Source organism: Aotus nancymaae, unplaced genomic scaffold (genome assembly GCF_030222135.1).
Source record: "Aotus nancymaae isolate 86718 unplaced genomic scaffold, 86718_ANA_hifiasm-v0.15.2.pri h1tg000099l, whole genome shotgun sequence".
Taxonomy (NCBI): domain Eukaryota; kingdom Metazoa; phylum Chordata; class Mammalia; order Primates; family Aotidae; genus Aotus; species Aotus nancymaae.
In genome coordinates this window covers 5,844,992-5,872,712 of record NW_026988514.1, presented here as the reverse complement: position 1 = coordinate 5,872,712, position 27,721 = coordinate 5,844,992, and the positions used below count along the sequence as shown (strand labels likewise).

At 51.5% G+C, this 27,721-nt stretch overlaps 1 protein-coding gene across 2 annotated transcripts; it reads right to left on the bottom strand.

Annotated features, from left to right (window-relative positions):
* Nucleotides 1-1,759: 1,759 nt before the first annotated feature.
* On the bottom strand, nucleotides 1,760-27,600 carry TMEM72 (transmembrane protein 72). Of its 2 annotated transcripts, XM_012475569.2 has the most exons (5): nucleotides 27,304-27,600; nucleotides 9,650-9,716; nucleotides 6,669-6,740; nucleotides 4,985-5,124; nucleotides 1,760-4,121 (listed from the first exon to the last, which is right to left on the bottom strand). In XM_012475569.2, exons 1-5 carry the CDS (start codon nucleotides 27,371-27,373, stop codon nucleotides 3,643-3,645), a joined length of 828 nt encoding a protein of 275 aa, XP_012330992.1. In that variant the 5' UTR covers nucleotides 27,374-27,600; the 3' UTR covers nucleotides 1,760-3,642. The 2 variants fall into 2 exon arrangements, with proteins under 2 accessions (XP_012330992.1, XP_012330991.2); XM_012475568.2 differs by lacking the exon at nucleotides 9,650-9,716 and having other exon boundaries at nucleotides 27,304-27,320.
* Nucleotides 27,601-27,721: the final 121 nt, after the last annotated feature.

The window sequence follows — 27,721 nt, the reverse complement described above, 5'->3', positions numbered from 1 at the left end:
AAGTGGAAACAACCCCAGTGTCCATTAACAGATGAATGGATAAACTGAAGGTGGCATATCCATACAATGGAGCATTATTCAGCCGTGAAAAGAAATGAAGATTCATGCTATGACATGGATGAACCTCAGAAACATGCTAAGTAAACAAAGTCACAAAAAATCATTATTATACGCTTCAATTTATACGATAAAAAGTAGATTAACGGTTGCTTAAAGCAGGTGATGGGAGGTGGGGTGACTGCAAATGGGTGCTGGGTTGTGTTTCCTTTTGGGGATGATGGAAATGTTGTGAATTTACGTTTTGATGAACATAGTTTAAGAGTCTACTAGAAAGTGTTTAGCTGTACACTTTTTTTAATTTAACATTTTTTAAAAGATTGTTTTGAGACAGGGTCTCACTCAGTTGCCCAGGCTGGAGTGCAGTAGAACGATCTCAGCTCACTGCAGCCTTGACCTCCTGGGCTCAAGCCATTCTTCCATCTTTGCCTCCTGAGTAGCTGGAACTACAGGTGTGTGCCACCATGCCCGGCTAATGTTTTGTATTTTTGGTAGGAACGAGGTTTTGCTATGTTCCCCAGGCTGGTCTCACATTCCTGGACTCAAGTGATCCACCTGCCTTGGCCTCCCAAGGTGCTTGGATTACAGGCATGAGCCACTGCACCTAGCCTAGCTGTACACATTAAATTGGTGAATTTTATGTTATATGAATTATATCTCAATAAAGATATTTCAGGAAACTAAAACCAAAAAGACCACCTTAGGGCTGATGGGAGAGGGAGACAGAGGACCCACGGTGTGACTCCTAGGGTGCAGCTGCTCACAAATGTGGGGTCCACACTGCAGCTTTCCTCTGAGGTAGGGGTTGGTGGCTGTACCCTCCCCAGGCTCTAGCACTGGAAACTGGAGTGGAGACAGGTGCTGTTGGATCTGAACTGGCCTTGCCACAGACACAAGTCAGGGCGGTGCCTCCTCAGTGCCCCTCACGGCGAGGCCTCTGTAGGGTTAGGGATGTGGTGCAATCACAGTGACTTGTGGTTTGTAGTTCTCTGAAAAGCACTTGCTCCTGTCTTGTGGAGTTACTGCTGTGAATCCCACTTAATAAGGGAACCTGAGCCAGAGGTGGGAAGGGGCTTGAGCAAGGTAAGTTGTGTATTAGTGGAGGTCGAACGGTCCTCAGCCTGGTGCTCTTTCTTCTTCCTGTCACTCTGTTCTTCATCTACAAAATGCTCCCCTCTCTGCTGAGAAAGGGAGAGGGATCACAGCAGGGCCAGCCCTACTAGTCTTTGCTTCTTGGCAAGGGTGCAGATTATTACAACATCTGCTTTGCAGGGATCCTACTGGACAAGGATGTGGTCACAGAGTTCGCAGGCTGAGAATCAACGGAGGCACGTGGTGCTCCTCTGCTTATGAGGAAGCGAGGAAGATGCCACTTTCTTGCCTGGTCCACTGATTGGTGAGAGTTCTGGCCTACTTAATGATCTCCCTCCGGCTTTTTGGTTTTTGTTTTTTTTGGTAGCCATAAGAGTGTTTGAGAACTTTACTAACCTAGGTAAGATCATAACTGTCCTCTAACACTGCACACCAGCAGACTCTCCCTTCACTGATGACAATCTCCAGGAAGCCTAGGTACCTCAGAATCCCATCACATCATCGCTGGAACTCCCAGCGCACGCTCTAAGACACCTCCCAAACCGTGGTCCCAACACACATCCCACCTCTAACACACACCCAAAACAACACTCTGCACTTGGGTTTATAGAGGTGTTTATTAAACGGGATCTGACAGCTCTGACATCACACTTTCTGGTTTGCTTCTTGCAACCTGGTCATCCAGCTCTGCTGGCTGGGACTCTGAGGAGAGAGCTCCTTTGATGCACAGGAACGTCAGAGGCTGGCCATGCCTGTGCCGGGAGGGTGTCTGTGGCCATCGCATTCCCCTTCCACACATGACAGGGGGAAGACGCCTGGCTCCACTCCACTTAGACTCTTTCTGTGCACAGGGGCCTGCCTGGGACACCTGGCCCATTAGCCACGGGGCACCTCCTTGCCTCCAGCCTATGCATACCCATGTCCCATATTGTTCACTCTTCCCTGACTGTGGATGGTCAGGTCCTGAGGTCCTGCCCTGATGGCAGCTGTAGAAGCAGCTCTGCTGCTCTCGCCATTGAGGGCTTGCAGGAATGTCTTGAGTAGCCATTTGTCATCTGATTGGAGAGACCTGGGCTACCACAGGAAGTGCTCTGCTTATCTGCTTATCTGGAACACCTGCTGCATTTAGGCACCAAACTGATACTAGCTTCTGGTTGGCCATTATTTTCATACCTTTGTAAAATGACTTGTAGGGAACGTTGAAAAGTGTGCAAGCACAAACACAGGTTTCTCATTAGACTGTGGAGTGTGCACTCTAAGGCTTGTTTTATAGAGCCTGGCGTCAGCCCCCACGGGGACTGGGAAGCCACAGGACTCTTCCTCCTGACTGTTCCTTCACTGCAGTTGCCGTGAAGAATGGTGTGTCTTCTCTTCCTGGCAACAACCTCATGGACCCAACAGCAATTTTTAGAAGGAAAATTTATGCTGCAAATCCTTTACAGTTTACAAAGGAACACTTGATTCAAATGTCTTTGTTTCTTCTGGGTTAACTGTCACTTCCGTGGCTCCATGGCAGAGAACTTGCCTGCCTGCCCACCTTCCTCCTATCCTCCCGTTTTCCCTCCTCTTCCTCCCCACCTTCCTTCCATTTTGAAGAAGTTTATATTTATCACCTATTCTGCTAACAGGCACTTAAGGATGCCACTTCTCTGTGCTGTGTGACCTCTGGGCAGCCTCTGTGGTCCTGCACACAGCGGGCACTGCCTCCTGGGCCCTGGCATTCACTGCTGGAAACTGCTATAGGCTTTTAGTGGCTTTCGGTTTGCATCATCTACTTGGAATCTTGGAAAGGCCATGTTGGGGGGAGGCAGGGAGCCCCCAGCCATGCTTCTGGAATGAGCTTTGCTCATCTGGCCTGGCGTTCCCACAGTGAGCACGGAGTGGTATTGTTTCCCTGAGCGGCTCCGCCCCAGCCCTAGAGCATGCAGAGAATGCGGCCGTTGGCCGGCTGCTCCCACCAGAGGCCTGCAGCCTCTCTTCCTGGCCCTGAGCAGTCTTGAATAGTCAAGACCCATGGCCATCTTCTCCTGCCTTAGAGACGCTTAAGTTGCTGCTGCTTCCCTGGGCCTTCAGAGATGGGCGGACCGTAGATTCCTCACGGAGTGCTGGTCCCTGGGTCAGGAGTAAGGAAAGCCCAGAGGCGTTTCCTGGGCAGACATCCTCTGTCCGTTCTGGGCTGAGGCAGTAGCACCTGCAGCCTCATGTACAGTGGGAGTGATGGTCTCACTGGGGAAGCACAAGGGTTTCCCCACCTGTGGCCAGGAGGAAGGAGCTTCTGCTGGCTTGAGGTGGTGTGAGCCTTGTTCGTGCCTCCCTTGAGGCTTCTGCAGAAATGCTGGCCTGTCATACCTCCTGATGGCCGCAGGGGCTCAGCCAGCATGGGGGTGTCTGGTTACCCTTGAGAAGCTGACCTCAGAAGACCCTGAAACTCCAGAGGGGGCCATCGAGCTAGGTAGACCCCTCACTGAGCATCCTCCAGGCTGGAGCAAGCGCTCAGAACAGGCCGGTGGCTGTAAGAGATGACAGGAAGAGTGGGGCCTGGGGAGGGGGGATGATGGGTGTCGTGTCCGAGGTGGTCTCCTCTGGCTCGCTGTCCTCATCATCCAGACCTTCGGCGAGGGAGGGGACGATGCGGACTACGTTGTCTTCAAAGTGCACCTGCTTCTTCTTGGCCAGGGAGTCGGCTGGCTCCAGGCTCAGCTCCATCGGGGTGTTGGGAGGCTGGAGGGCACTGGACTTCTTGGTCCCCTTCAGGATGCTCTTCATGTGGACGAAGAGGGAGCTGGGCCCCTCTCTGAGGGCTCCATGGAAGGTATAGGTTTGCTCTGTGTCCCCAGAGCCGGTGGTGCTCACGGCGCTGCTGGAGGGGTCTGTGTACTGCTCTGGGGAGGTCAGCACCTCGGGGGCAGCTTTCCTCTTCTTCCTCTTGCTCAGAAGGAAGTAGGCCAGGCCGGTGATGATGAGCATGGAGCCTGGAAAAGAGCCGGAGGTCAGGACACTACATGAGTCACAGAGAAAATCCAGAGGCCTTGTAAGCAGGTCACACAGCAGGGCTCCTGTAGCCGTGTGCCGTGTGGCCATGCGCAGGCCCCTGTGGCTCTTGCCCTCTTGCCTGGCTTGTTTTCACACCCCACATCAGATTTGGGGGTCCACCTGGCGGCTGGGACTGGGATGCGAAGGATGGGGGCTCTGCTTTTCAACATGGTCTCCCTGGAGGGCTGGCTTCCCTGTATTGTAGACGGGTTCATGAGGAGGGGGCACGGTTTTCACAGATAGGGAGCAGAGAGGAGAAGGACATTAGCAGAAAAGGTCATGGATGGAACTGAAGAGGTGGGAGCAAGAAATCCCGGGTTCTGCCATCAGAAGCCAGGCTGGTCAGTGGTATGCACCCAGTGAAGTGGAAGTAGATGAGGCTGTGCAGGCTTTCTGGGGTCCCACGCTGAAGTGCCTTTCAACCCAGGCTGAGGAGTTTGGACCTGACAGGTAGACACTGAGGAGATACGGAAGGGTCTGGGCAGGGAAGTGGCCATGTCGCATTCTTGGGAAGCTCAGCGCACAAGGTCAGTGGGAGGAAAGGTGAGCTCCCCTTCGTAGTTCTGCTTCTGGATGGCTCTATGCAGGAAGGATGCACTTCTTGGGACATTCCTGCCATTTGGTCCCCATAGAGGATGTCTGGCATTCCCGTGATTCCTCATGCCCACCCTCTAGGTCAGAGAGGACAGTGGGGCAGGTATGGACCCTGGAGCTACCATTGGAGCTGGACTTTGAGGGGTAGCCCCTCCTGCTCAGAGCTCCCCTGTGCTGGGGCTGCATAATTCTATCCCGGTGCTCTTACCTGGGATGGTCACGTGCCAGACCAGGACCGGGTGCAGGAAGCAGGCCACCGACAGCAGCAGGTAGGCTAGGAACTTCTGGAAGCAGCCCAGCCAGTGGGCCTTCTCTCTTGCTCTGTCTGCTAGGGACCCTGGTTGACACCTAGGGGAAGGGAGCTCAGGTTAGGAGAATGTGCCCCAGGAAAACCCCAGCAAGACAGGAGGCCATGGTCTGAGCCCGCCCCTACTGTGGGCAGACTCTGCAGTGGGCCATGGCTGAACAGGAGGCCCCGTGGTCCTTGCTGTGGGTTCCACAAATGAGTGGGCTTACCTGAGTCCTTCTAGAGGGTCCATGATTTTTTGAAAGGCTGCCCAGCCCTATCTTTCTGGTCAAGGGGGAAGCACGTTAATGCTCTCAGGATGCTGCCTGGGTCAGTGAGGAAGAGAGTGGGAGGCTCAGGGCTCACAATGCAGAGAAAGTGTGCAGTTTGGGAACCCCCGGCTGGGGCAGCTGTGCTTGTAGTGTATTGCACAGGAGGCCTGGCCAGGTGGGTGAACAGGTTGGAATCCAGCTGTGCCCTGTTTGCCCAGTCTCGCCTAGGCACAGGACAGTGTTGGCCTGAAAGGGCTTCTTTCCTAACTGCACAGGCACCGCGCATGTCCCTGGCAGAAGCCTGATGCTGAGCAGCTTCCTTCAGGGGCGCTGCCTTTAGGTTTCACAGAGGGCAAGCGCCTACCTTTAGACCCAGCACCTTCATCCTCTGAATTGGCCTAGAGCTGGGGCTCTGCACAGCTGCATCCTGCCCCTGTAGCTTTGAAGGAGTGCACAGAGTACGTGGCCCAAAGCGCTGCTCTCTTAAGCGCAGCATGAGGGACTGCCATGGCTCACTGGTGCCCCCTGGTGTCCATTCCTGTATGTGTCTGGTGGCGGGGCGCGGTGGAGTCCCATTCAGGGCTAATTCCTCCCCAGCCTTCTCCCCAGCTGAAGTTTCAAGCACACCTTGGCAGTGGAATTCAGCAGAAAGGGGGAAAGCTTTCTGCCTTAGTGCTGGTGAGCCTGGGAGGCAGCCAGTGGCCTTGCAAGGTGCTGGGACAGCTGGATCTGAGGCCTAGCTCTCTCACTTACCACCCAGGGACCAGTGTTCAGGTTCTGAGAGCCGTGGCCCAGGGCCCCAGTCCTTGGTCCCACTGATGACAACTTCCACCTATTACTGAGTGTAGGTCTGGCAGCAGCAGGGGCCTCATGAGATCCTGCAGGGTCTGCCCTCTTGCCCTATGATGTACCACCCTTGACTTGGCTCCCAACCTTAGGAAGAGACAGAGCCAGTTCCCAAACCCAGCTCTGCTCACTCCCAGCTTGGGGCAGGGTCCTTATCCCATGGAGGATGGCTCGGACACCGGGGCCCAGTGACTGGCTGCTCCTGGTGAGGGGCAGCTGGACTTTTCTGGGGATTCCGGGCAGGGACAGGTCCTGAATGAATGTGTTGGTTGGTTCTCTTGGTTGGGGCCAGGACAAAGAAGGCAATGGAGCACATGGGCCTGTGCCCACCTCCAGGCCAGGCTGGCTGTACCTCAGGGGGTGGGGGCATCCTGTCCATGGTAGCTTCAGGATCAGGACATCCCTTGGATGTGAGCTCTTGGGTGGAAACATCTGGGATGTCTGGGGCTGGGGTGGGCAGTGAAGGGGTCTCTTTGGAGACTACTTACTGGAAGCAGATGGCCAGCAGCTGAGCCACAAAGTAGGCCCCTTCGCATACGGAGACAGCAGCTCCTGTAAACCTGCGGGTGGAGACAGGTGAGGGAGGCTGGCGCCTCTGTCCTCCTTCACTTCCTGAGGGCTGTCTTCTCACACGTGGCCTCCTGGACATCACATCTACAGCCAGCGGACTGACCTAGACTTGCCCAGACAACAGTCACCAGGGGCTGTCTCCAGGCCAGGGCCCGTCCGGGACTGGGCCACGTTGGGGAGGGGTGGGGCCGAGGGTCAGAGATGGGTGGGGAGGGCACACTGGCCAGCAGGTGAGATGGCCTTCAGCTGGCACCCTGTGTGACACTGGCAGGCATGCCCTTCTACCTGCTGGTCACCAGGACGGACACCCACTGCCTGTGTTCCAGCCTTAAAGCTGGACCTGTTCCTGACCCTTTCCTTCTTCCTTTTCCCACTGTCCAGTCACCAGGAGCTGTTGATTACATTCCTTCAACACCTTCCAAATGGCTCCTGTTCTCTGACCTCCTGGGCATTGCCTGGGTTCAAGTCCTGCCCCATGACCCCTTCCCTGGCTCCACTTCCTCACTTATCCCGGCCTGTCTCCTGTTCCTCCACTCTGTCACTCTGGGCTCCCTGAAACCCGAATCTCATCATGTTCCTGCTGAAACAGAATGCCTCAAAGGCTCCTCGTGCTCCCAGTGTGGTCCAGGGACCCTGCAATCAACCTCTGCTGAGGAATGTGTCGAATTCACGGCTCCCTGGACACCCCTAGAGTCACATTGGAATCCTTGGAAATGGAATGGGTACTTACGGAGGGTTTCACTGCCTACTCTCCATGTTCCCTTGACAACATAGAAAGCTATCAGGTGCCACAGAGCTTTTGCACAAGTGAGTCCTTCCTGGAAGGCCTTCCCCTTCCCTCTCCAGTCTGTCTGGTGACCTCCTCCTGCTTCTTCATGTGATACCATATGACCAGAGCCACCAGTCTGTGAACTGCTAGAGGGCGTTCTTGGGCTCCATTAATGGGCATTGCAATGAATGAATGAATGAATGAAAGTGGGCATGTTGTACAGAAGGCGGCTTGGGGCCAGGGTTTCCTCAGAGCCATGGGTGTTTCTCCCAATCAGCTGTGTGACCACAGATGAGAGGTGTGACTTTTCTGTGCCTCAGCATCCTCATCTGTAAACTGGGGGTTATTACAGTGCATCAACAATAAAATTGTTCTAAGAATTAAATGACATTTTTAAAGCACTTGGGGCCATGCTTGGCACACTGTGATTATACCAATTCTAGTTATCATTTCTCTCTCCCTGTGATTATTTAGATCATTTGGTGATCTCCACTCTTCTCACTCTCTATGCCGCCCAGTGTCAGCCTCACCCTTATTCCCTGGTTTTAAAATGATAATAACTAACATTTATGTAATGATTGCTGTGGGCCAAGCACAGTTCTAAAGACCTTGCAAATATCTTGCAATAATTTTACAATAAACACTATAATTACTGTCAGTTTACAGATGAGGAAACTAAGGCATAGAGAGGTTTGTCCCGTCAACAATGGGCACACAGCCCTCTATCACCTAAAGGTGGGGCAGATCCGGAGGAGGGAGGGAAGTGGAGGTCACAGCCTGGTGACCCTGCAGGCAGAACACGACATTTGTGGGGCAGCCTGGCAAACTGTTACCTATTGCTTCTCAGCTCAGTAAGCTCCTCAGGATTAGGGGGGCTAGAACACACAGGCTTCCTATATCATTAGGAAGAAACTGCTGGAAGCCCCTTAGGATGGGGCTGCAGAGATGCTGGGGCAGAGACCCAGGTTCTTTTCACCCCCTGGGCCACTGCACAGTGATCACCTTCCTGCCAGGGCATATTTGTAGAGGCAGCTGGTAGTGGAGAAGAAAGGACATCATCTGGGGAGCAAAAGGGTCTTGGGTGCGAATCTGAGTCCTGCTGTTCATGAGTTTGGTGATGTGGAATAACCTGCTTACTCCTGAATTTTCCCATCTGTAAAACTAGGCCAATATGCACTGCTCCTACAGTGCTGTGAAAGTTAAATAACATAATGCAAATAAGACATTTAACCGTGTTTAGCATGTAGAGAAGCTCAAATATGTATTCCTTTGACCTGATTCCTCTCTCTCTAAAACAAGAGCTCAGTTAACACTTGCTGAAAAAAGAAATGATTTATGAGATGCGTGGACGGGTTGGTGTATGGATGAGTAGATAGATGAATGGATGAATAGATGGGTAGGTGGGTGGATGGATGGATGGATAGATGGATGGATGGGTAAATGAATAGATAGATAGGTAGATGGATAGATTGGTGGGTACATGGATGGATGGGTGAGTGAATGGATGAATAGATGGGTGGGTGAATAAATGGATGGAGGGTGGATGGATGGATGGTTGGGTGGATGGGTAGTTGGATGGATGGATGGATGTGTAGGTGGATAGATGGATGAATAGGCAGGTGGATGGATAGATGAGTAGCTGGCTGGATAAACTGGATGATAGATGGATAAATGGGTGGGTGGATGGGTGAATGAGTGTGTATGTATGTGTATGCATATATGGGTAGATGGATGGATGGCTGGGTGGATGGATGAATAGATGAATAGGTGGGTGGATGGGTAGATGGATGGATAGATAGATGAGTGGATGGGTGAATGGGTGAATAGATTGGTGGGTGAGTGAATGTATGGGTTGGTTGATGAATGACTGGGCAGATAAATGGATAGATGGGTGGCTGGCTGGATGAACTGGTGGATGGATGGGTGGGTAGAAAGGATAATTCATTGATTTACGGGATGGTCTACACAAACCAGGAACTATTCTAAAGCCCCCCTTGACTCCCTTCACCCCTGAGATAAGGATGGAATTAGCATGGGAAGGGGACTGCTCTGAGTTATTCTGAGTAGACAGATGTAGGGTGAGTTGAGCAGAACTTGCAGGTCAAAAGTGGCATGTGCACAGATACTCACAGCAGATAGAAAGCCAGGCTTTTGAACTGCCCCCGGAGGAAGGTCTCAGTGCCCACGCCGATCAACACTAAGGGGCAAGAGAAGAAGGAAGAGTGGGCCTGGTGCTCTACACCACAGCACTGCCCTGTTGAGGGTTCCTTGGCTGTGGAGTGAGCCTTCTCCCTAGGGACTGAGAGCCAAGGTAGATTCTTCTCTTCATGGCACAGGCAGCTGTGACTGGCAAGGTGCAAGAGAGCAGGAAGCCTCTGGGATTGGTCCCTGGAACTCCAGGCAGAGCCCAGAAGTCTTCTGATTAAGCCTTCCCAGAGCAGCCACCCTTAGTGCCCCCAGCGACTGCCCACACTAACATGCCACCAGCCCCTCGGTTCACAGCTGATCTCAGCCACGTGCTGGGGCCCACACCAGTGTGTGCTGTGTGTCTGGCTTCAGGGCTTGGCCATGGATGGGCCGTGCCCCAGCCCTGTTCTCTTGCTCTGGTCACTGGTTGCTGTTGCATGGTCTTGGTCTTGCTTGCTGAGGAGTGGCTGCAGGTCACACTCATTGCTCATTGCTTTGGATCAGTGCTGATTAAACCCCTGGGCTTTAGCTCTGACAAGGAGATGTTGCTCAGCCTCAGCTCTCCTCCTGCCCTTTCTTGGCAGTTGGTGCTGACCTTCCATTTGTCCTGGGTGAATTTCATCTTGGACCCGCCTTTCTAGACTTGCTGTCTCTGGGTGCTCTCTTACAGGGATTTGCTGGCTCCCACGGCTTCCCACAACCAGCGCAGCACTGACCATTGCAGTCCCCAATAGAAACATTCCAGGGGCAGTGCGTCGGCCTGCTGAGCAGATGTCTTTCTGCCCCTAACTGATTACACTGCTGGGCACCCTGTTTCTCTCTGGGCTCTGATGACGCCCCTGCTATGTGCTGGAGTGTGGCTTCATCCTCTCTCCCTCCCAGTGTCGCTATCCCTGCTGCTCATGGGGCTGCTTCCTGGCTTCTGGTGCTTCCTCTCTTCCCTGGCAGCGACATTGTGTGGGTTTCCATCCTCTGGTGTCCCAAGCTGAAGGGAGCCCTTCGTCCAGTGCTGAAACTCCCCTCCTGGAGAGCAGGGAAGAGCCTTGCACTGAAGCCACCAGCACTCCACCCCTCGATTCCAGGGGGGAGGGGGGCGATCACAGAGATACTGGGGCTCGGAGTTAGGGGACAAAGCACTTGGAGCTAGGCAGGTGAGAAGAGGCGGTTCTGTTTTCTGAGTGATGGATGGAGGGCTCTGGGGCTCCACTGTGCTTCATGGGCGACTGCCCACACTAACATGCCACCAGCCCCTCGGTTCACAAAAGGGAGAAGCTAAGTCTCCCACGCTCTCCAGGTTCCAGCTGCCCTGCTGGCTCACCTGGGGCAAGCACTGGTGATGCTACCGGGCCACTGCAGTGTCAGCCTAACTGAAGGGTCCAAACTTACGGAGCACTTCAGAGCTTCCACACCATGGTGCACACATCCTGGCCCTTCCAGCAGGCCTGTGGCACAGGAGTGTCACTCTCCACATTTCCCAGTGGAGGACAAGGCTCAGTGGCCTGTGTAGGTCACTCAAGGACACATGCTGGAGAGCGAGGGCCCAGAGACTGGATGGAGGCCGCCAGCTCTAGGTGGTGTGTGTTTTCTGCTTCCCACTGCCTGCCAGCATGCATGTGTGCATGTGTGTACACGTGTGTGTATGAGTGTGGGTAGGCTTGTGAGTGCACGTATGTGTGACTGTATGTGTGAGTGTGTGGCACGTGTGAGCGTGTGAGTGTATGTGTATGTGAATGTGTATATATGAGTGCATGTGTGGGAATGTATATGTGTGAGTGTGAGTATATGTGAGTATATATGTGAGTGTGTGTGAGTGCATGTATGTGTGTATGGAGTGTATGTGTGTGAATGTGCATGTGTGAATGTGAGTGTATGTGAGTGTATATGTGAGTGCAAGTGTGAGTGTGAATGTGTGAGAGCGTGTGTACGTGTGTATGTGAGTGTATGCGTGAGTGTGCATGTGCAAATATGTGTGTCTATGTGTGTCTATGTGAGAGTGTGTGCGAGAGTGCATGTATGTATGGAGTGTATGTGTGTGAATGTGCATGTGTGAATGTGAGTGTATGTGAGTGTATATATGAGTGCAAGTGTGTGAGAGAGCGTGTGTACGTGTGTATGTGAGTGTATGCGCGAGTGTGCATGTGCAAATATGTGTGTCTATGTGTGTCTATGTGAGAGTGTGCGAGTGCACGTGTGTATGGAGTGTATGTGTGTGAATGCATGTGTGAATGTGAGTGTGAGTGTATATGTGAGTGCAAGCGTGTGAGAGAGCGTGTGTACGTGTGTATGTGAGTGTATGCGTGAGTGTGCATGTGCAAATATGTGTGTATGTCAGTGTATATGTGAATGTAAGTGTGTGTCTATGTGAGAGTGTGTGTGAGTGCACGTGTGTGTATGGAGTGTATGTGTGTGAATGTGCATGTGGGAATATGTGAGTGCATGTGAGTGTATATGTGAGTGTAAGTGTGTGTGTCTATGTGAGAGTGTGTGTGAGTGCATGTGTGTGTATGGAGTGTATGTGTGTGAATGTGCATGTGTGAATATGTGAGTGCATGTGAGTATGCGTGTGTTGTGCAGGCAAATGGCCATTTATTTGGTTTTCGCCATGTCCTGTTCTCAGCACTCAGAATTCATTCACTTATTTAATCATTGCAGCAGTCCTACGAGAAGGTACTCTTGTTATCCCCACTTTACAAAGAGGAAACTGAGGCACACAGAATGTAAGTTAAACCAACCACCCAACTATGGATGCATGCCCAGATCAGAGCCGGAGTTTCGGTCTCTCATTTTCCAGTTCATAGCACAGTCACCCAGTCTCTCTGAGTCTGTTTCCTCATGATACCTCCTGCACACAGTGGTCATGAGGACCGCAATGAGCTAACTGATGCCAAGCATGTCACGGGTGCTCAGTGAATCACTGGCTGGGGAAGGAGTGCTTCCTGCTCTGGGCCAGGGAAGGTGTTTGAGTCAGGGCTGATGCCTGCTTGAGCACTCCGTAGGGCAGGCGTGGGCTCCACCCACATGGCAGGTCACCTTGGCCGATTCGCAGGGGCTTGTGGCTGACGACCAGCAGATGGCAGGAGAGGGTCTTGGGAACGCAGCTTCCTCCCTGGACCTGTACCTGTTTGGCATGTGGAGAGCTATTTTGATGCCCTTTGTTTTGTATTCTTTAGACAAACAAAGGGTCAGCAGTCAAAGGGGCATTCAAGGAATACTGTAGAGATAGTGCTGGTTTGCATTAAAAAAAAATAAAAAAATGGCAACAGAGAAATGAGAGCTGGATGGACATCCCAGTTGTGTGTGTCATTACACACAAGTGGTAAGTACTGAATTCATCCAAGCTGTGTTTTCTCATCTGTGGAAGGGGCAGAATAAGTTATAACTCACAGAGTCATTGCTCGGATTGGAGAAAACAAGTCTGGAATGCACGGCTTAGTGCCTGATAGATGTCAGGTGAGCAATGCAAAGAGGCACTCCTTCCCCCAACTCGGCCCTGGCAGCTTTCCCAGTGTCCAGCCAGCCACTTTGCACTGAGGGGCATGGGGCCACTCTCCCACAAGCTCCCTCCCAACCATAGCCGGCTTGATTCTTTATGCCAAGACTGACGGTTTCCCTTTGGCGGGAGGAGGAGAGAGTGGGGAGCCAGGAGTACGGCTCCTCAATGCACACAAGGTGGAAGGGGATCAGTGGGGCACTCATGAGAGATGGTAAAGCCCTTTGACATCCAGGCCAAGGGGTCAGCGCTTCCTGCTTGATTCTCCCACTTTTGGGGTTTGTGTTCCTGGACGCAGAGCATGCCAGGTTGAGACAACACGAACCCACCCTGAGTCCCTCCTCTGTCCTCTGCTCTGTCTGCTTCTGGCCTCAGTGCTCAGGCAGCTCTGCTGGGAGTGGCAGGCCCACCCTCCTGGGGCAGGGAGGAGGTGGCTCCTGCCCACTTCTTCTAGGCCCACGTGGCCTTCGGTGGTTACTGGTTGGCCCAGGCGCCGGGCTCATTCCTGGGGTATACTTAGTCCAGCAGGAGAGATGTGATGTGGACTGAGAAAAGTGTATTCAGCGAGGGCAGTGACCCAGGCTGGATGAGGGACTCACCCAGGAGCTCTGAGGTCAGAGAGGAGGGGCCACTCCTGGGACTATGAGGAAAGATGAATAAAGAGGAAGCCAGATGGGACTAGGAAAGCAGCAGGGATGAACCTGTGCTGATGGGGGGGGGGGCAAGCACTGTGGGGGGTGGGGGCTCCTAACAGCAGGAGCAGGGAGACAGTGGGGGGAATGGGCAGTGCCTGTGGATCAAGGCGACTGTGGGGTCCTCAAATATTGGGTTCCACAGTGTGAGCAGAAGGGACTCGTGTTTAGATTGGATTGGTATTTCAGAAAGCTCCCTGATCCTGTGCAGATGGTGAGAGACTTTGGTGACATTTGGTGGTGGCTGGGGGACAGAGACCAGCTCCAGGTGCTCCTGGCCACCCCTTCTCCCAGCACAGGGTATCTGCCAGTTTCTTTGTTGACTTGGGCTTGAAGCACAGTTCTGGTTTGGCTCCTGATGGTGTGGCACAGGTGGCTTTGTTGTCCAGTGGTACAGCAGGGACAGGAGAGTGAAGGGTCTGTTCTATGTGGGGACTCAGCAAAGGAGGCTTCCCAGGAATAAAGCAGAAGCCATGCCCTGCCATTGTAGGTTGATATTTGGGCTTTATCTGAATAGTGGGAGGCAGAGATGTGGACTGGCCAGGAGGTGTCTGGGATTGGAAGCTTCCTGGGTGTGTCAGCCCTGTTGCCTGTCACCCAGGTGCCACCACATGCCATGCAGACAGTAGGCCCTCTCCATACATCTCATTTCATCTGCACACCACCCAAGTGGGAACTGCCAACCCTAAGGTCTCCCAGTTTTCTCAACGATGTGCTGGGTGCCATCTCTCAGGAAAGTTGGCTAAGAATGGCTTTGCTGTGAAGACACTCCTGCTAATCTCTGAGGAATGAGACTGACATATTGTGAGGAAGCCTAAGCCAGCCTTGTAGAGAGACTGATAAAAAGAGAGAGAGAGAAATGAGAGCAAGCGGGGGTGGGCACAACAGTCCCAGCTGGTTCAGCTTTGCACAGGACAAATGACAGAAGAAGTTATCTTTGACATTCCAGCTCCAGCAGATGTAACATAGACTGGAAGTGATGGACCCAACCAACAATCAGAACTAAAGCATCAGATGAGCCACCTCAGCCCTGTGAACCATGCCAGCCACCCTACCTGTGACCCCACCTGTGGCCCCAGTCATCCTGGAGCAAAAGTGAGCTGCTTCCACTGCTTTCTGCCAAAATTCCTGAACCACAGCATTTTGGGCATAATCACATGATTGTAGTCTTATGTCACTACGTTTTAGGGTGGACTGTTATGCAGCCACACACAGGTGACTGGAAAAGCAGCTTACTCTGTCATCTAGCCACCTGAGATTTTGGCATGGAAGTCCCTGTGTCTGGTCTGACTCCTTAGGAGTAAGCATTATATTCTGACTCCTTGGGAGTAAGCATTTCTGGGTCCTGTAGCATCTGCCCCATATCCTTGGAGATTCAGGCTCCTAGGAGTAGGGGTGGTGTCTGGGGACTCCCACTGGGTCATGGAATCCTATTGGTGGTTTTACATCTTAAAAGACTTCATCGAGGATCTGTGGAGGAGAACCCTGTATCATCCAAAGCAGGTCCCTCCCACAGCTGCATTTTGCAAACATACCCAGTAGAAAAAGTGAAGGAAGAAAAAAGTGAGATTCCCTGCTGCAGGAATTTTGTGAACCGCCTCGGACACTCACCCCACACAGCCACGTTGGGCTGGCTGTGGAAGACCCTAGCCTGGTGTGCTGATTGGACTGTGCTGAGAACAAAATCTCCCTGGAAGGCATCCCAGTTCCGCATGATATAGATACAGGACCCCAAAATGTTTTTACCCAGAGCCTGGGGTTTCCTAAATGTTTTCTTCCAGGGGATTAGTCTCCAGAATTGGCAGGAGGTGAACATGAAGTGCACCTGAAATTTAGCGGGGGGCTTGAATGAGGAATGGGATTGGCACAGGTTAAGAAGAAGCTCCTCTCCTGTCTTTTGAGCATCTGTTCCCGGAGACCGCACAGGTGGGCCCCCTGCCTCTCAGAGGCCTCACTTCAACCCATGGGTGAGGGTGGCCCACTCCTTGTTTTGTGGAATTGGACCTTAGGCTTCTGCCAGGTTTTCAGATATAGGCGGGGCTCTCTGTTAAACACAGAGAAGTTATGGCACCCAGAGAACCAGGACCAGGGTGGGCCCGGAAAGACACCAGGGCTCAAAATGAAGGAGGCACGCCTCCTAAGATCATGGAGGTGCTCGTTCATTAAGGAGGTGTTCTCCCTAAAACTAAGGAGATATTTGCCGTTAAATAAAAAAGTGTTCTAAAATGAAGGAGGTGCTCCTCTTAAAATCTAGGGATTGCTTATCGTAACATTTAGGGGGTCCTCATTGTAATGTAATGTGGCCCTCACTCTAAGCCTGAGGTGGCAATCCCTCCCTCAGGGGCAGTGTAGGCCCTTCCCTGGCCCTGAAAGTGGTAGCTCTGGCCCTGGCATCCAGAGATTTGGGTGGCCCAGGGTCTGAGGGCTCCTAGCTCCTTGTGGAATTTGGCCTGTGCTCTGGCCTTCCATCCTCCTCGCAGGACAGTGGGGCTCGCATCTTGGAAACTCTGCCTTCACAGGGTGCTAGTCCAGTGTGGAAGCGGTTGGCCTGAATCAGCAACTCACTGGCACAGATACCCCTGTGGCATTGCCCTGAGCTGGGACAAGGGACTGAAGAGCTGATCTTTGGATCAGCTGATCAATGATTAGGAGCTAATCAATGGAGACAAACAATGGGATGAAGGCCCTACTACCCCCAGAATCAGAGCCTCATGACACCCAATTCTCTACAAGAAAGAATCGCCCTGAGACTTGCCTCGATCTGGATGTCTGTCTTTCCTATCCAGGTGGAGGGGCAAGGGGCACTGGTCACTGCTGCTTGACAGGGCCATTAGTGGCCTTTGACTCCCTCCATCCCTCCCTATTACCCCACCTCAGGCCCCCTAGTTACTCTCACCCCAGCCTAACAGAGGCACATTATGCCCACCCCAGCACAGCTCACCCTACGCCTCTGTCTCACTCCCTGCACAATTCCAGGAGGCACCCTGGATCGCACCTCAGTGGAGCCATTCCTCGACAAGCCTGGCCTCTCATCTCGTTAGCTCCTTCCCTCCAGTCTCTGTCCTTCCTGTCTGGGCCGCGTCCAACCTCAGTACAAGAACGTTCTTCTTTCAGGGGCCAGGGCTTGCTTCTGTGTTGCTTTCTTGAGCTGTCTGTTGTAGTTCGGGCTTAGCAGAGATCAGAGATCCTGGGCCAAGACCTGTGGTGCAGGCCTGGGCCACGCAGTCACCGCGTGAGCATCCTTCTCATCCTGGAGCTCTGGTTTCAGCATGGGTGGATGAAAGCTAGGAGGGGGCTACCCTGGAGCAGAAAGAACACGGGGCTTGCATCAGAAAAGCCAAGTCCTGCGTCCTCACAAAGGTGATTAACTCTTTGGTCTGCATCTTCTTCTGGAAAATGGGGAAAGTAAAGCCATGCATAACCATGTCCACCAGTGCTGGGGCCAAGTAAATGAGAGTGCCGCACAAATGCAGACGATGGCTAGGACAGCTATTATAAGAGGCAGGCGGTTTCCATCAGTATTCTCCAGGGGAAGGAGAGGACTTATTCTCATCCTTTGCTTCCATTAACACACTTGTGGTTTTTTCTGTGGCCAAAAATCTCTTCCCTATGCACCAATGTTGTCTGTTGTTCACTGATTTACTTTGAAGTCCCTTCTCAAAGCCCAGTTGGGATATAAGTGACCCAAACTCCCATCTGTCTCCTCATCTCTTGAGTTAGCCCTCTATAACCCTGCTAGGGACCCCGCGGGGCTCAGGCCAGCATGTTCCTGGGACTGGGGACATCTGTGAGGTTGCCTGCTAAGGAGATACTCCCCTGGCCTCAGGCTGCTGTCACTTTTGCCATAGGCCTGACCCCATGGTCCACTGTTGCTTATCCATTCTGATTCCATGGGTTGAATTTTGACATCTGTCTTGCATTCGTTGTGATGCCCTTGGTGGCAACATGGGATGCTTCACAGTCACCAGAGGCCACACTAACTGGGTTTTTGTCAGGCAGTGACCTTGGTACTGGATGCTCGGGCATTGGAAGAGAATTCTGTACTCACCGTTGCTGAGGGCAGCCTCAGAACCCACCACATATATTTATTGCTTTCCTTCATTCTCATCTCCTGCTGGACTCAGGATCTCCAAGGACACCTCAGGGAAGGATACTCCAGGCTGATGACAATGGGCGTGGACGGTCCAGGAGAGATGGTCACCGCAAGGGTAGAGATGAAAAGCTAGATTTGCACCATTTCTAAGACTACGGAGATTCTGGAACCAGTTGCTGTGAATCATCTGGGACAGTAAGATAGTAGCTGCAGGATTCTTAGCTCAGAAGTTATGCAAACAGTAAGCATGGTGGGGAGGTTTACCTGCGTGTAGAGATCAGTTCCGCTGATGCGTGTGAGCCAGGGTTCAGAGACAGTGTGGGAAAAGGGAAGGATTTCATAGTAGACATTTATGGACATTCAGTTGGAAGAGACCAGATTGATCTTGTATTAAAACTGTACAGCAATTTGGGGGAGAGCTAATGTTGAGCCAGGCTTCTGGCCCATCAACAAGATATATCTCTATTCTTTTAGATTTTCTTTATTATCTCTCAGCAGTTTTCTAGTTTCTAGTGTAGTTTATGTTACATCTTTTGTCAGATTTATCCCTAAGCATTTCCGATTGTTGATGCTATTATCAATTGTATTTTTAAAGATTTCATTTTCTAATTGTTTGTTGCTAATGTATGGAAATACAGTTGATTATTATATATTGAGCTTGGCTTCTGCAATCTTGCTATTCCCTCCATGAGCTCGAGTAGCTTTAGGGGTAGATTCTATTAGATTTTCTATAGATGATAATGCCAACTGTGAATGAAGTTTTTACTTTTCCTTGACAATCTGTATGCATTTTGTTCTGTTTCTTGCACTGACTAGAACCTCCAGTATGGTGCTGACTGGAAGTGATAGAGGGGACACCCTTGCCTTGTTCCTAATTTAGGAGGAAGCACCTGATCTTTTACATTTAAGTAGATGTATGTTTTCTGTAATGACCTTTTAAGATTGAGGGAGTTTCCTTCTGTTACTAGTTTGCTGATGACAGTTTTATTTTCATCATAAAGAAATGTTGGATTTTACTTAAAACTTGGTGTCTGTTTAGATGATAATATGGCTTTTCTTTTTTAGTTTTTAAACATGATGTCTTAGTCCATTTCAGCTGCTATAACAAAATCCCATATACTGGGTGACTTATAGGCAACAGAAATTTATTTCCTACAGTTCTAGAGGCTGGGAAGTGCAAGATCAAGGTGCTGGCAGATTTGGTGTTTGAGGGACCCCTTTCCTTATAGAAAACTGTCTTCTCACTGTGACTGCACATGGTACGGTAAGAGGGCCCAGGGAGCTCTCTCAGGTCCTTTTATAAGGACACTAATGCCATTCAGAGAAGGCCCTACCTCCCAATAAAGTCATCGTGGGTGTTAGGATTTCCACATATGAATTTGGCTGAGGGGACATAAACATTTAGTCCATAACACATGGTCAGTTACGTTAACTGATTTTTTGAATATTAAAACAACCTTGCATTTCTGAGATGAACTCCACTTGGTTATGATATATTATCCTTTCAATATACTTTTATTTGTTAAAACTTTGCTTAGAATTTTTGCATCTATGTTGATGAAGGATATTAGTCTATAGTTTTCTTGTGATATCTTTGTCTAGTTTTGGAATCCACATATATACTGATTTTATAGAAGGAGTTGAGAAGTAGTCCCTCCTCTCAAATTTCTGGAAGAGTTTGTGTGGAGTAGATATTATTTCTTCCTTAAGTGTTGGTAGAATTCACCTGTGAGGCCATCCGGGCTGACACCCCTCTCTTTGGTGATTAGGAAGGACTCTGCAGACTCACATATTCACTGACACTTTTGAGCATAGTGTCTCCCGTGTAGAATAGCATCTTCCTTGTAAGGACCCTGATATGGTTTGGCTGTGTTCTCACCCAAATCTCATCTTGAATTCCCACCTGTTGTGGGAGGGACCTGGTGGGAGGTAATTGAATCATGGGGGCAAGTTTTTCCCTGTGTTTTTCTCGTGATAGTGAATAAGTCTCAGGAGATCTGATGGTTTTGAAAAGAGGCGTTTCCCTGCACAAGCTCTCTCTCATTGCCTGCTGCCATCCGTGTAAGACGTGACTTGCTCCACCTTGCTTTCCGCCATGATTGTGAGGCTTCCCCGGCCACATGAAATTCTAAGTCCAATTAAACATCTTTCTTTTGTAAATTTCCCAGTCTGGGGTATGTCTTTATCAGCAGCGTGAAAACAAACTTATACAGGCTCACAGGAGGCATTTCTTCTAGATCTCAATGTCAGGGAGACCCGAGGTATTCACTTCCTATTCTTTCTCAGTGTTCAAGGAGAATGCATCTGCTCACTCATCCACATGGCAGGTTTCCAGATAGCATTGTCCGTGCCCTCCTTGTTCTCCATCCATTCCACACATACCAGGCTTCTTCATCTGACCATTTCCTGGCCTCCTGGGGGGTTTCCTGAGCCCCTTCTCCACAGTGTTAGCCACTTATGTCGGACAACATTTATTTTTGTTCACAGCCGTCTTCAGAAGGCTGAACAGAACCCAGGACAATCTTGAAAGAGCTGTCATCCCATGACAAATAAAACAGGGCTGCCATCTTTCCTCTGGTTGGCTCACTCTATGTGGTGTAGCAATAGCCCAGTTCCTGTGGGCTGATCTTCACAACCCAAGCTCAGAATGTGATGGGAAATGTCTCCCAATATGAGGCCCTTTCCAGTGTAGCCCCTTCCTCCTTCCAGCCTTATGGGCCACATGCTGCTTTGCTCCTTTCCTTGGATCTTCCTTCTTCTTCGTCCTACAAAAGGAACTGATAACTCATGCTACGCAGCTCCATGCTCTGCACGTTCCTCTAACATTAGCCACGCTGAGAGAGAATCTGTGTGCCAGGCAGCTTGCTACTTTAGCCATTGTTTCATTGAGTCTTCACAACTCCAGAGGGTAGAAACAGTGGTTGTCCCCATTTCGTAGATGAGGAAACTGAAGTTTGTAGAGGTTAGGTGATGTGCCTAAGGTCGTGCACGTAGTAAGCGGTAGAGCAGGACACAGACGCAGGTGATTTCTCACCCAAGCGAGCCCACATTGTGTTTTCAGACCTTCTCCCAAACACTATGCTGCAGTGCTTGGTGCTTGGATGTGCGTTTACTAGTTTGCTTCTCTGTTCGGCCCATGCGCTCGCACCGGGCAAGGTCTGGCCATCCTAATCTGTGCGTCTACACTGCATGACTGGGAGCTCAGCAACAGTTTGCCGAGTATGAAACCTAACTGAAGTTCCAGATTTCTTGTTCTAAATCGAGAAACAAGGCACAGGCACAAAGCAGTGAAGAAAGAAATGCTTGAACCAAATCCTACTGTCTGCCTAGTGTAAAGCTTAGGCTACAGTATTTACTCAAAAATCATGTTCATTCTCAGCTACCCCTGCTCTGGGCAGAGGCTGGGAGAGCGAAATATAGCCCTGGAGTGGCGGCAGTGGGGCCTCAAGCTGGAGCCTCTTTGATCTGAGGAAAATTGGGAGGCCTTGCTCAAGTGCCCAGAGACATTTTCTGAGCAAGCCTCTTTTTGGGAAGCCCATGTGCATCTGTGTGTGAGGGCACAGCCTGGAGGGGAAGGCTTTCTCTACAGGGCGAGGCCCAGGGACATGTCTGCCCTTCCCTCCACACCCAGCCTGGAGTACCTGAGAGGTGCATCCTCTGCCTCACACAGGGGGCTCTTCCCGTTCTCTTCCCTGGCCACTGGCCACTGCAGCAGGTAGGGGGTGGTGGGGCGGGGGGAACAAAGGGATGCAGATTTCATTTCCTCGTGGAGCCGATTGTACCAGAAAAGGAAAACAATCAACATTCACTTGGAAGGTCTGAAACACAATGTGGGCTCGCTTGGGTGAGAAATCACCTGTGAGGCCTTGGAGTGCGTGATGCTTCCTGCTTTCTTTTTTTATTTTTTTATTTTCTTTTTTATTTTTTTTATTTTTTTTTAATTGCATTTTAGGTTTTGGGGTACATGTGAAAAACATGCGACTTTATGACCAAAACACCAAAAGCATTGGCAACAAAAGCCAAAATAGACAAATGGGACCTAATCAAACTCCACAGCTTCTGCACGGCAAAAGAAACAGTCAATAGACTGAATCGGCAACCAACAGAATGGGAAAAAATTTTTGCAGCCTACCCATCTGACAAAGGGCTGATATCCAGAATTTACAATGAGCTAAAAAAGATTTACAAGAAAAAAACAAACAAGCCCGTTCAAAAATGGGCTTCCTGCTTTCTTAAACAGCAGGAGGTGGTCACGCGGATATACATGTAAAAGGGGTGAAATTAGCATAGAGGGCCCAAGATGTCTGCTTCGGAAGCATTCGTTTTCCTGAAGGCTTTGAACGGGGCTAAGGTCAAACTATGCATTTGGTGTATCCTTTAAAATATAATGAGAACAGCTGGGTTTTAAATAATTCTTTTCTCCTAATCTATATTAATAAATCAAGGCTCTAGCTGCGTGGGAAGCACAGGAGTATTTGAAAATGTGGCCTTGTCCATTACATAGAGAAACAGGTTAATGGGTCAAAACCTGGAACAAAACAGAACCCCTCAGTGATCCCAGGTTGATTCCAAGCACTCTATTTGTGAGAAACAGCATGTCCGACTGACAGGCAGAGTTTGCTCAGAACGGCTCTGCCTCCAACCCCTTCATGTCCCTGCTGGCTCTTCTATGCCCTTTGCTTTGGAGCTGCCCCAGCACAGCCCTGTTTGGGCAGAGTGGAGTTCCAACACCAGACCTCTGTCTCGTGGCCATGTGACCTCTGCCGGGCTACCTCAACGTTCTGAGCTTCAGTTTCCTCATTTGTAAAATGGGACTGAACTCAGCATGGGGAGAACCTGCTTTGAGGGATGGACAGCCTCACAGGCATTTGTGGTGCTGGAATGAAACTATGAACATAAAGCGTGCAGTCAGCCCTGCACCTCTGGACCCGTCAAAGCAAGCCCTACCATGATAGTTCCCTCTGGAAATATGTGCGGATTTGACTGTTCCCAGATGGGGTCCAGAAGCAGGTTTGGCTGGAGAAGGTCATGGCGGTGCTGGTTAAAGCACATGTGGCAATCTTGAGACAGAGAATGGACAGCTGCATTGACTATCGGTCTCTTGAGATTTAGGAAGTGTTTGGTGATACTGGACTGTGTGCTCTAGTGTACCCGTGTCCTCACCATGACCCCACCTGCCTGATCAAAACTGACCAAGGGCAGGAGCATGAGGGTAGAGGATGGGGCAGTTCTGATCAAGCCTCTCCTGCTGTCCTCTGTGTGTTTTGCATCCTGCATCTTGGGTCATCAAAATATGAAGAGACATGCTTTTAAATCCTGACTGAGGTGGAGGAAACAGCGATTAGGAGTGGAGTCTCAGGACCAGACCATCATCAGGTGGAACTCTGCCTTCTTGCTTCCTGGTGTGTGACCTTGAGCAAGGTGCTTCACCCCACCAAGCCTTGGTTTCCCTTTCTGTACAGTGGGTATGAGGATGAACATGATGATGCTTCCAAGGACAGTTAGGAGGATGAAATGAGATACTGTAATGAAATGAGATACTTCCAAATGTCCTTGGAAGCATTTAAAATGCATAGTGCAAAGCTTGGGCCACGGTACTTACTCAAATAATCATGTTCATTCTCAGGTACCCCTGCTCTGGTCAGAGGCTGGGAGAGCGAAATACAGCCCTGTATTGGGGCAGTGGGGCCTCAAGCTGGAGCCTCTTTGATCTGAGGGAAATTGGGAGGCCTTGCTCAAGTGCCCAGAGACACTTTCTGAGCAAGCCTCTTTTTGGGAAGCCCATGTGCGTCTGTGTGTGAGGGCACAGCCTGGAGGGGAAGGCTTTCTCTACAGGGCGAGGCCCAGGGACATGTCTGCCCTTCCCTCCACGCCCAGCCTGGAGGACCTGAGAGGTGCATCCGCTGTCCACACAGGGGGCTCTTCCCGTTCTCTTCCCCAGCCACTTCAGCAGAGGCTGGGGAGTGGTGAGTGAGTTATTTGCGATTCCCCTGAGGTAAATGGGTAAGAGGACGGCTGAAGTTCTAAGGGAAGCCAGCCCTGGGACCAATGCTGTGGGACAGGCCCTTTCTTAGAAGAGGAGTGCCCTGGACTGCTGTGCTCCAGGCTCAGTTAAATGCATTTCCCAGGCCCCTTTTCCTGCCATTTGGTCTGTGCTGAGAACCTGTCACAGGGCTGAGCCTCCTCTGGGGCTTGAGTCTTGCACTCAGGACATATTTACCCTGTCTCCGGTGGACACGGGAAGAACCTGCTTTGAGGGATGGACAGGTAGGAGTCCTGGCATCGTCACAGGGGGAGGTGGGGTGCTCACAGCTTATGTGTGGTTTCCCAGCTGGGTCTGCTTCCGTGGGCAGTAATGGATGCCACGTCTCAGCTACTGAGGCACTTAGACATCACACAGGCGTATGCATGCACATGGACCCACATGCGCCCCCCGACCCCTGCATTCCAGGCCAGGCAGGTGATGCGAATGAGCCCAGTGTAAACAATGCAGGAGTGGTCTGTGATGGCCTGGAAACCACATGACTGCTGCAAAGGGAGGGAATTTTCTAATTTTAGAAACACTTCCACCCAGGTGCAGCTGCCGGTGGCCTGTTTACCCCCATGTGGTGGCGGCAATGATTTGTCTGTGCTTGCTCTGGAACCCCTTGTGATGTGGGGCTGGACATTGAGGGGGGGAAAGAATGGCCGGTGGGGGTGTGAGGAATCCTAAGGAGGCTTCATCGGAAGGCTGTGCCTTCACCCACAGTCATGGGGCCTTGACATGCTGGCAAAGGCACCTACCAGGTGCTCTCAGTGCTTTTGACAGCCCCAATCCTGTCTTCAGGGGTTCCAGGGAGGAGGCTGCTAATGAGAGGCTATAGCCTTTTAGCAGCTGCCTGGTCCCTGCAGGTGACACTCTGAGTGCCCTCGGGTCACATGTCTTTCTAGCTTTTAAGAAATCCACACTGCCTACCTGCAGGGGACAAGGAGCCACCTTAGGTCCCTCCCTAGGATTTCTGCAAAGTGAGGCCCTCTATTTCCAGTCTTATTTCCTCTCTAGCAGCAGTGCCCTTATAATTGAAGCCTGGACTTTTCAACAGGGGATTTCAACAAAAAAGAGGCTTAAGAGAATAAGGAATTTGCAAATCTTATGTACTGGAAACAGGCCAGGAGTTCAGTGATGCTGGAAGAAACTCGAGATTTGTCCAAGAACACCAAACCCCTCTCCCTAGCCTCCCACTCACTCCCAGCACTCTAGAAAGCCCAAGCAAGATCATCTGAAAGCCTGGCCATTAGCAGGCCACTCATGGGCTATTTTTAGTCTGAATCTCCTCTCAAAACCAAGAGGGAGGCCCATTCTCAGCATTAACAGCAGTCCCCTGTACGGAGATAAAGGCTGTGGTTAAGATGAGCACTGTGTGTGTATGTGTGTGTATGTGTTTGTGTGTGTGTGTGCGCGTGCACATGTGCATGTGCTGGGAGTGTGGCGGGCTGCAGACTCTTCCATTGACTGAGATAAATCAGAATGTTAAACTGTTTCTAGCGAATCCATTAGAAGGATAGGTACATACATCTTAGAATAGCCTCTCAACAGGAGGTGGGGCTCAGATCGGGGTGGAGTGTGCCTGGGGAAACTGGGATTCCTGGCATTGTACAAATTTGGAAACCAAATTCTAGAGGGAGCAGGGTGGACTCAGATCAACAGACATGGAAACCTATTTAGGGTGGACTTCCTCTCCCCAGGATGGTTTGTTGGCTTGTTGGGGACCTTGGGCATTATTCCCGTATGTGTGGATGGCATGGTTCTGAAAGGGGCTGGATCTGACTGCTTCATCAGTGCCTCCACTCACAGCCTCAGCAGAGAAATTGTAAACCACCTCTTGCTGTCTGCTGGGCAAGGCTTCCTACTCTGGAAGGCAGAGAAGGCTCTGGCCAGAGCCCTGGCCTTTGTGAAAGTTGAAGGACCAGGGCTCCGGGCTGGCTGTCCCTCTGACATGCAGCATGACCTTGGGCAAGGTCACTACCTGCATTTGAGCTCAGATGCTCCGTCTTGCAGCAGGAGGGGCGGGGTTAAACCATCCAGCAGCCCTTCATGGTCTAACTCACAGACTAGATACTGGAAGAGCCCACTGGTCAACTCACAGCTGAACCCAGCCCAGTGTTCTAAAAATGACCCAGCTTCCCACTGAGCTCTGGAGTGTGTCATGGGGGCTTCTGCTGAGAGGTTTTCATCCTCAGTTCCACTAGCCATGCTCAATTTCTGCATCCTTGATCTGTCCAAACACCTGGCCAGCATCTCCATCATACAGATTGGAAAGTGCAGTCCCAGTGGGGTCAGGGGCTCCTCAAGGTCATACATCAGGCAAGTGACTGGGCTGGGGCAGGAACCAGCACTACTTGAATTTGACCTGGGAGAAGTTTCCCATTTGGCAAGACCTGTGGGTAAGCTTTTGCCCAGTGGTGGGGAAGGGCTTTGTTAGGGGGTGTGTCTCTTCTTTGTCCCCAAGGGACAATGTGGCTCAGAGTTAAGGGCTCAGAATGCTGCCTCTTCACTTCCGTAATACAGATCCTGGCCCCTTAGGGGGCCTGAGGGTAAGAGTCAGGCCTGCCCTGGGGAAGTGAGCAGGCAGGGCTCAGGATGGTGGCTGTGGGCTCTGCCCTAACCGTCTGCCCTCCTGGCCAGTTGAGCAGCCCTGTGATCCTGCTGGGTGAGGGAGGGGAGCCCAGCACAGGGAAGCATCTCTGCTGCTAAGACCACAGTGCAGACCACAGATGAGGGTCTGGGTTCCTACAGAATGTTCTGTTAACAGGGTCCAGCATGGGACTGAAGGAAGCCTGTGATCTCCGTGTGCACCCTAGCTCAGCCTGTCCCCCCAGGGCAGAGCTGCTCATGACTGGGAATTCTCTTTCCATGAGGTAGGGCTGCAGTTTGAGTAAAGCAGGATGAGCTCAGGTGACCTTTTGTAGCCTCACAGCGAGGCCCAGACCTTTCTACCTTCACCTTCTGTCTCCACCTCCACCTCATGACAACTCTCTGAGGAGGTGGGGTGGACCCCTGGAATCATTTTGCAGATGAGGATCTTGAGGCTTCCCAAGGTCACAGGGAGGAAGAATTGCCAAGCAGAGATCCAGCACCCAGCCCTCTGGCCCCTGGCCTGAGGCTTGCCCCACTGCACCTGCTGCTGCTCTACAGAGCAGTGTTTCTGGGGGTCTAGGGAAAAATTGGAAGCACAGAAGTGGCCAGATGTGTCCGCAGTCTCCCAGCCGCCTCCCACCCCTCAGGCAGCCCTATCTGCCATGCCAGTGTGCAGGGAACAGCAGCTGGGAGGTGGGGTCTTACCTGCAGCAGTGGTGATGCCCAGGAGCCGGCAGGTGTATTCCAGCCCAGTCCAGAACACCTGGAGCTTCATGGTGCCGGGGGTGAGGACAAAGTCCTGGCAGGTCAGGCAGCAAAGGCCCCAACCCTGAGATGCTCCGGGCCGCCCTTGTGCAGGTAGGAGGCTGCGGCTGCTGGCTCAGGCCCCTGCACATTGGGGCCCTGCCTTCCCTAACCAGTCCTGGCCACCACAGCCTGGCCGAGGTGTGAATAGGGCTCACCTTCCCGGCTCTCAGCCCGTGCCCTTACCAGGCACTCAGCTTAATCATTACCTTGGAAGAATGCTCCCACTGCTCACACAACCCCAGCCTGGCCTGGCCAGCTCAGCCTTAGTGCAGCCCAGCCGCCGGAGATCCGCGATTAGGGCTGGGCTGGAGGCAGC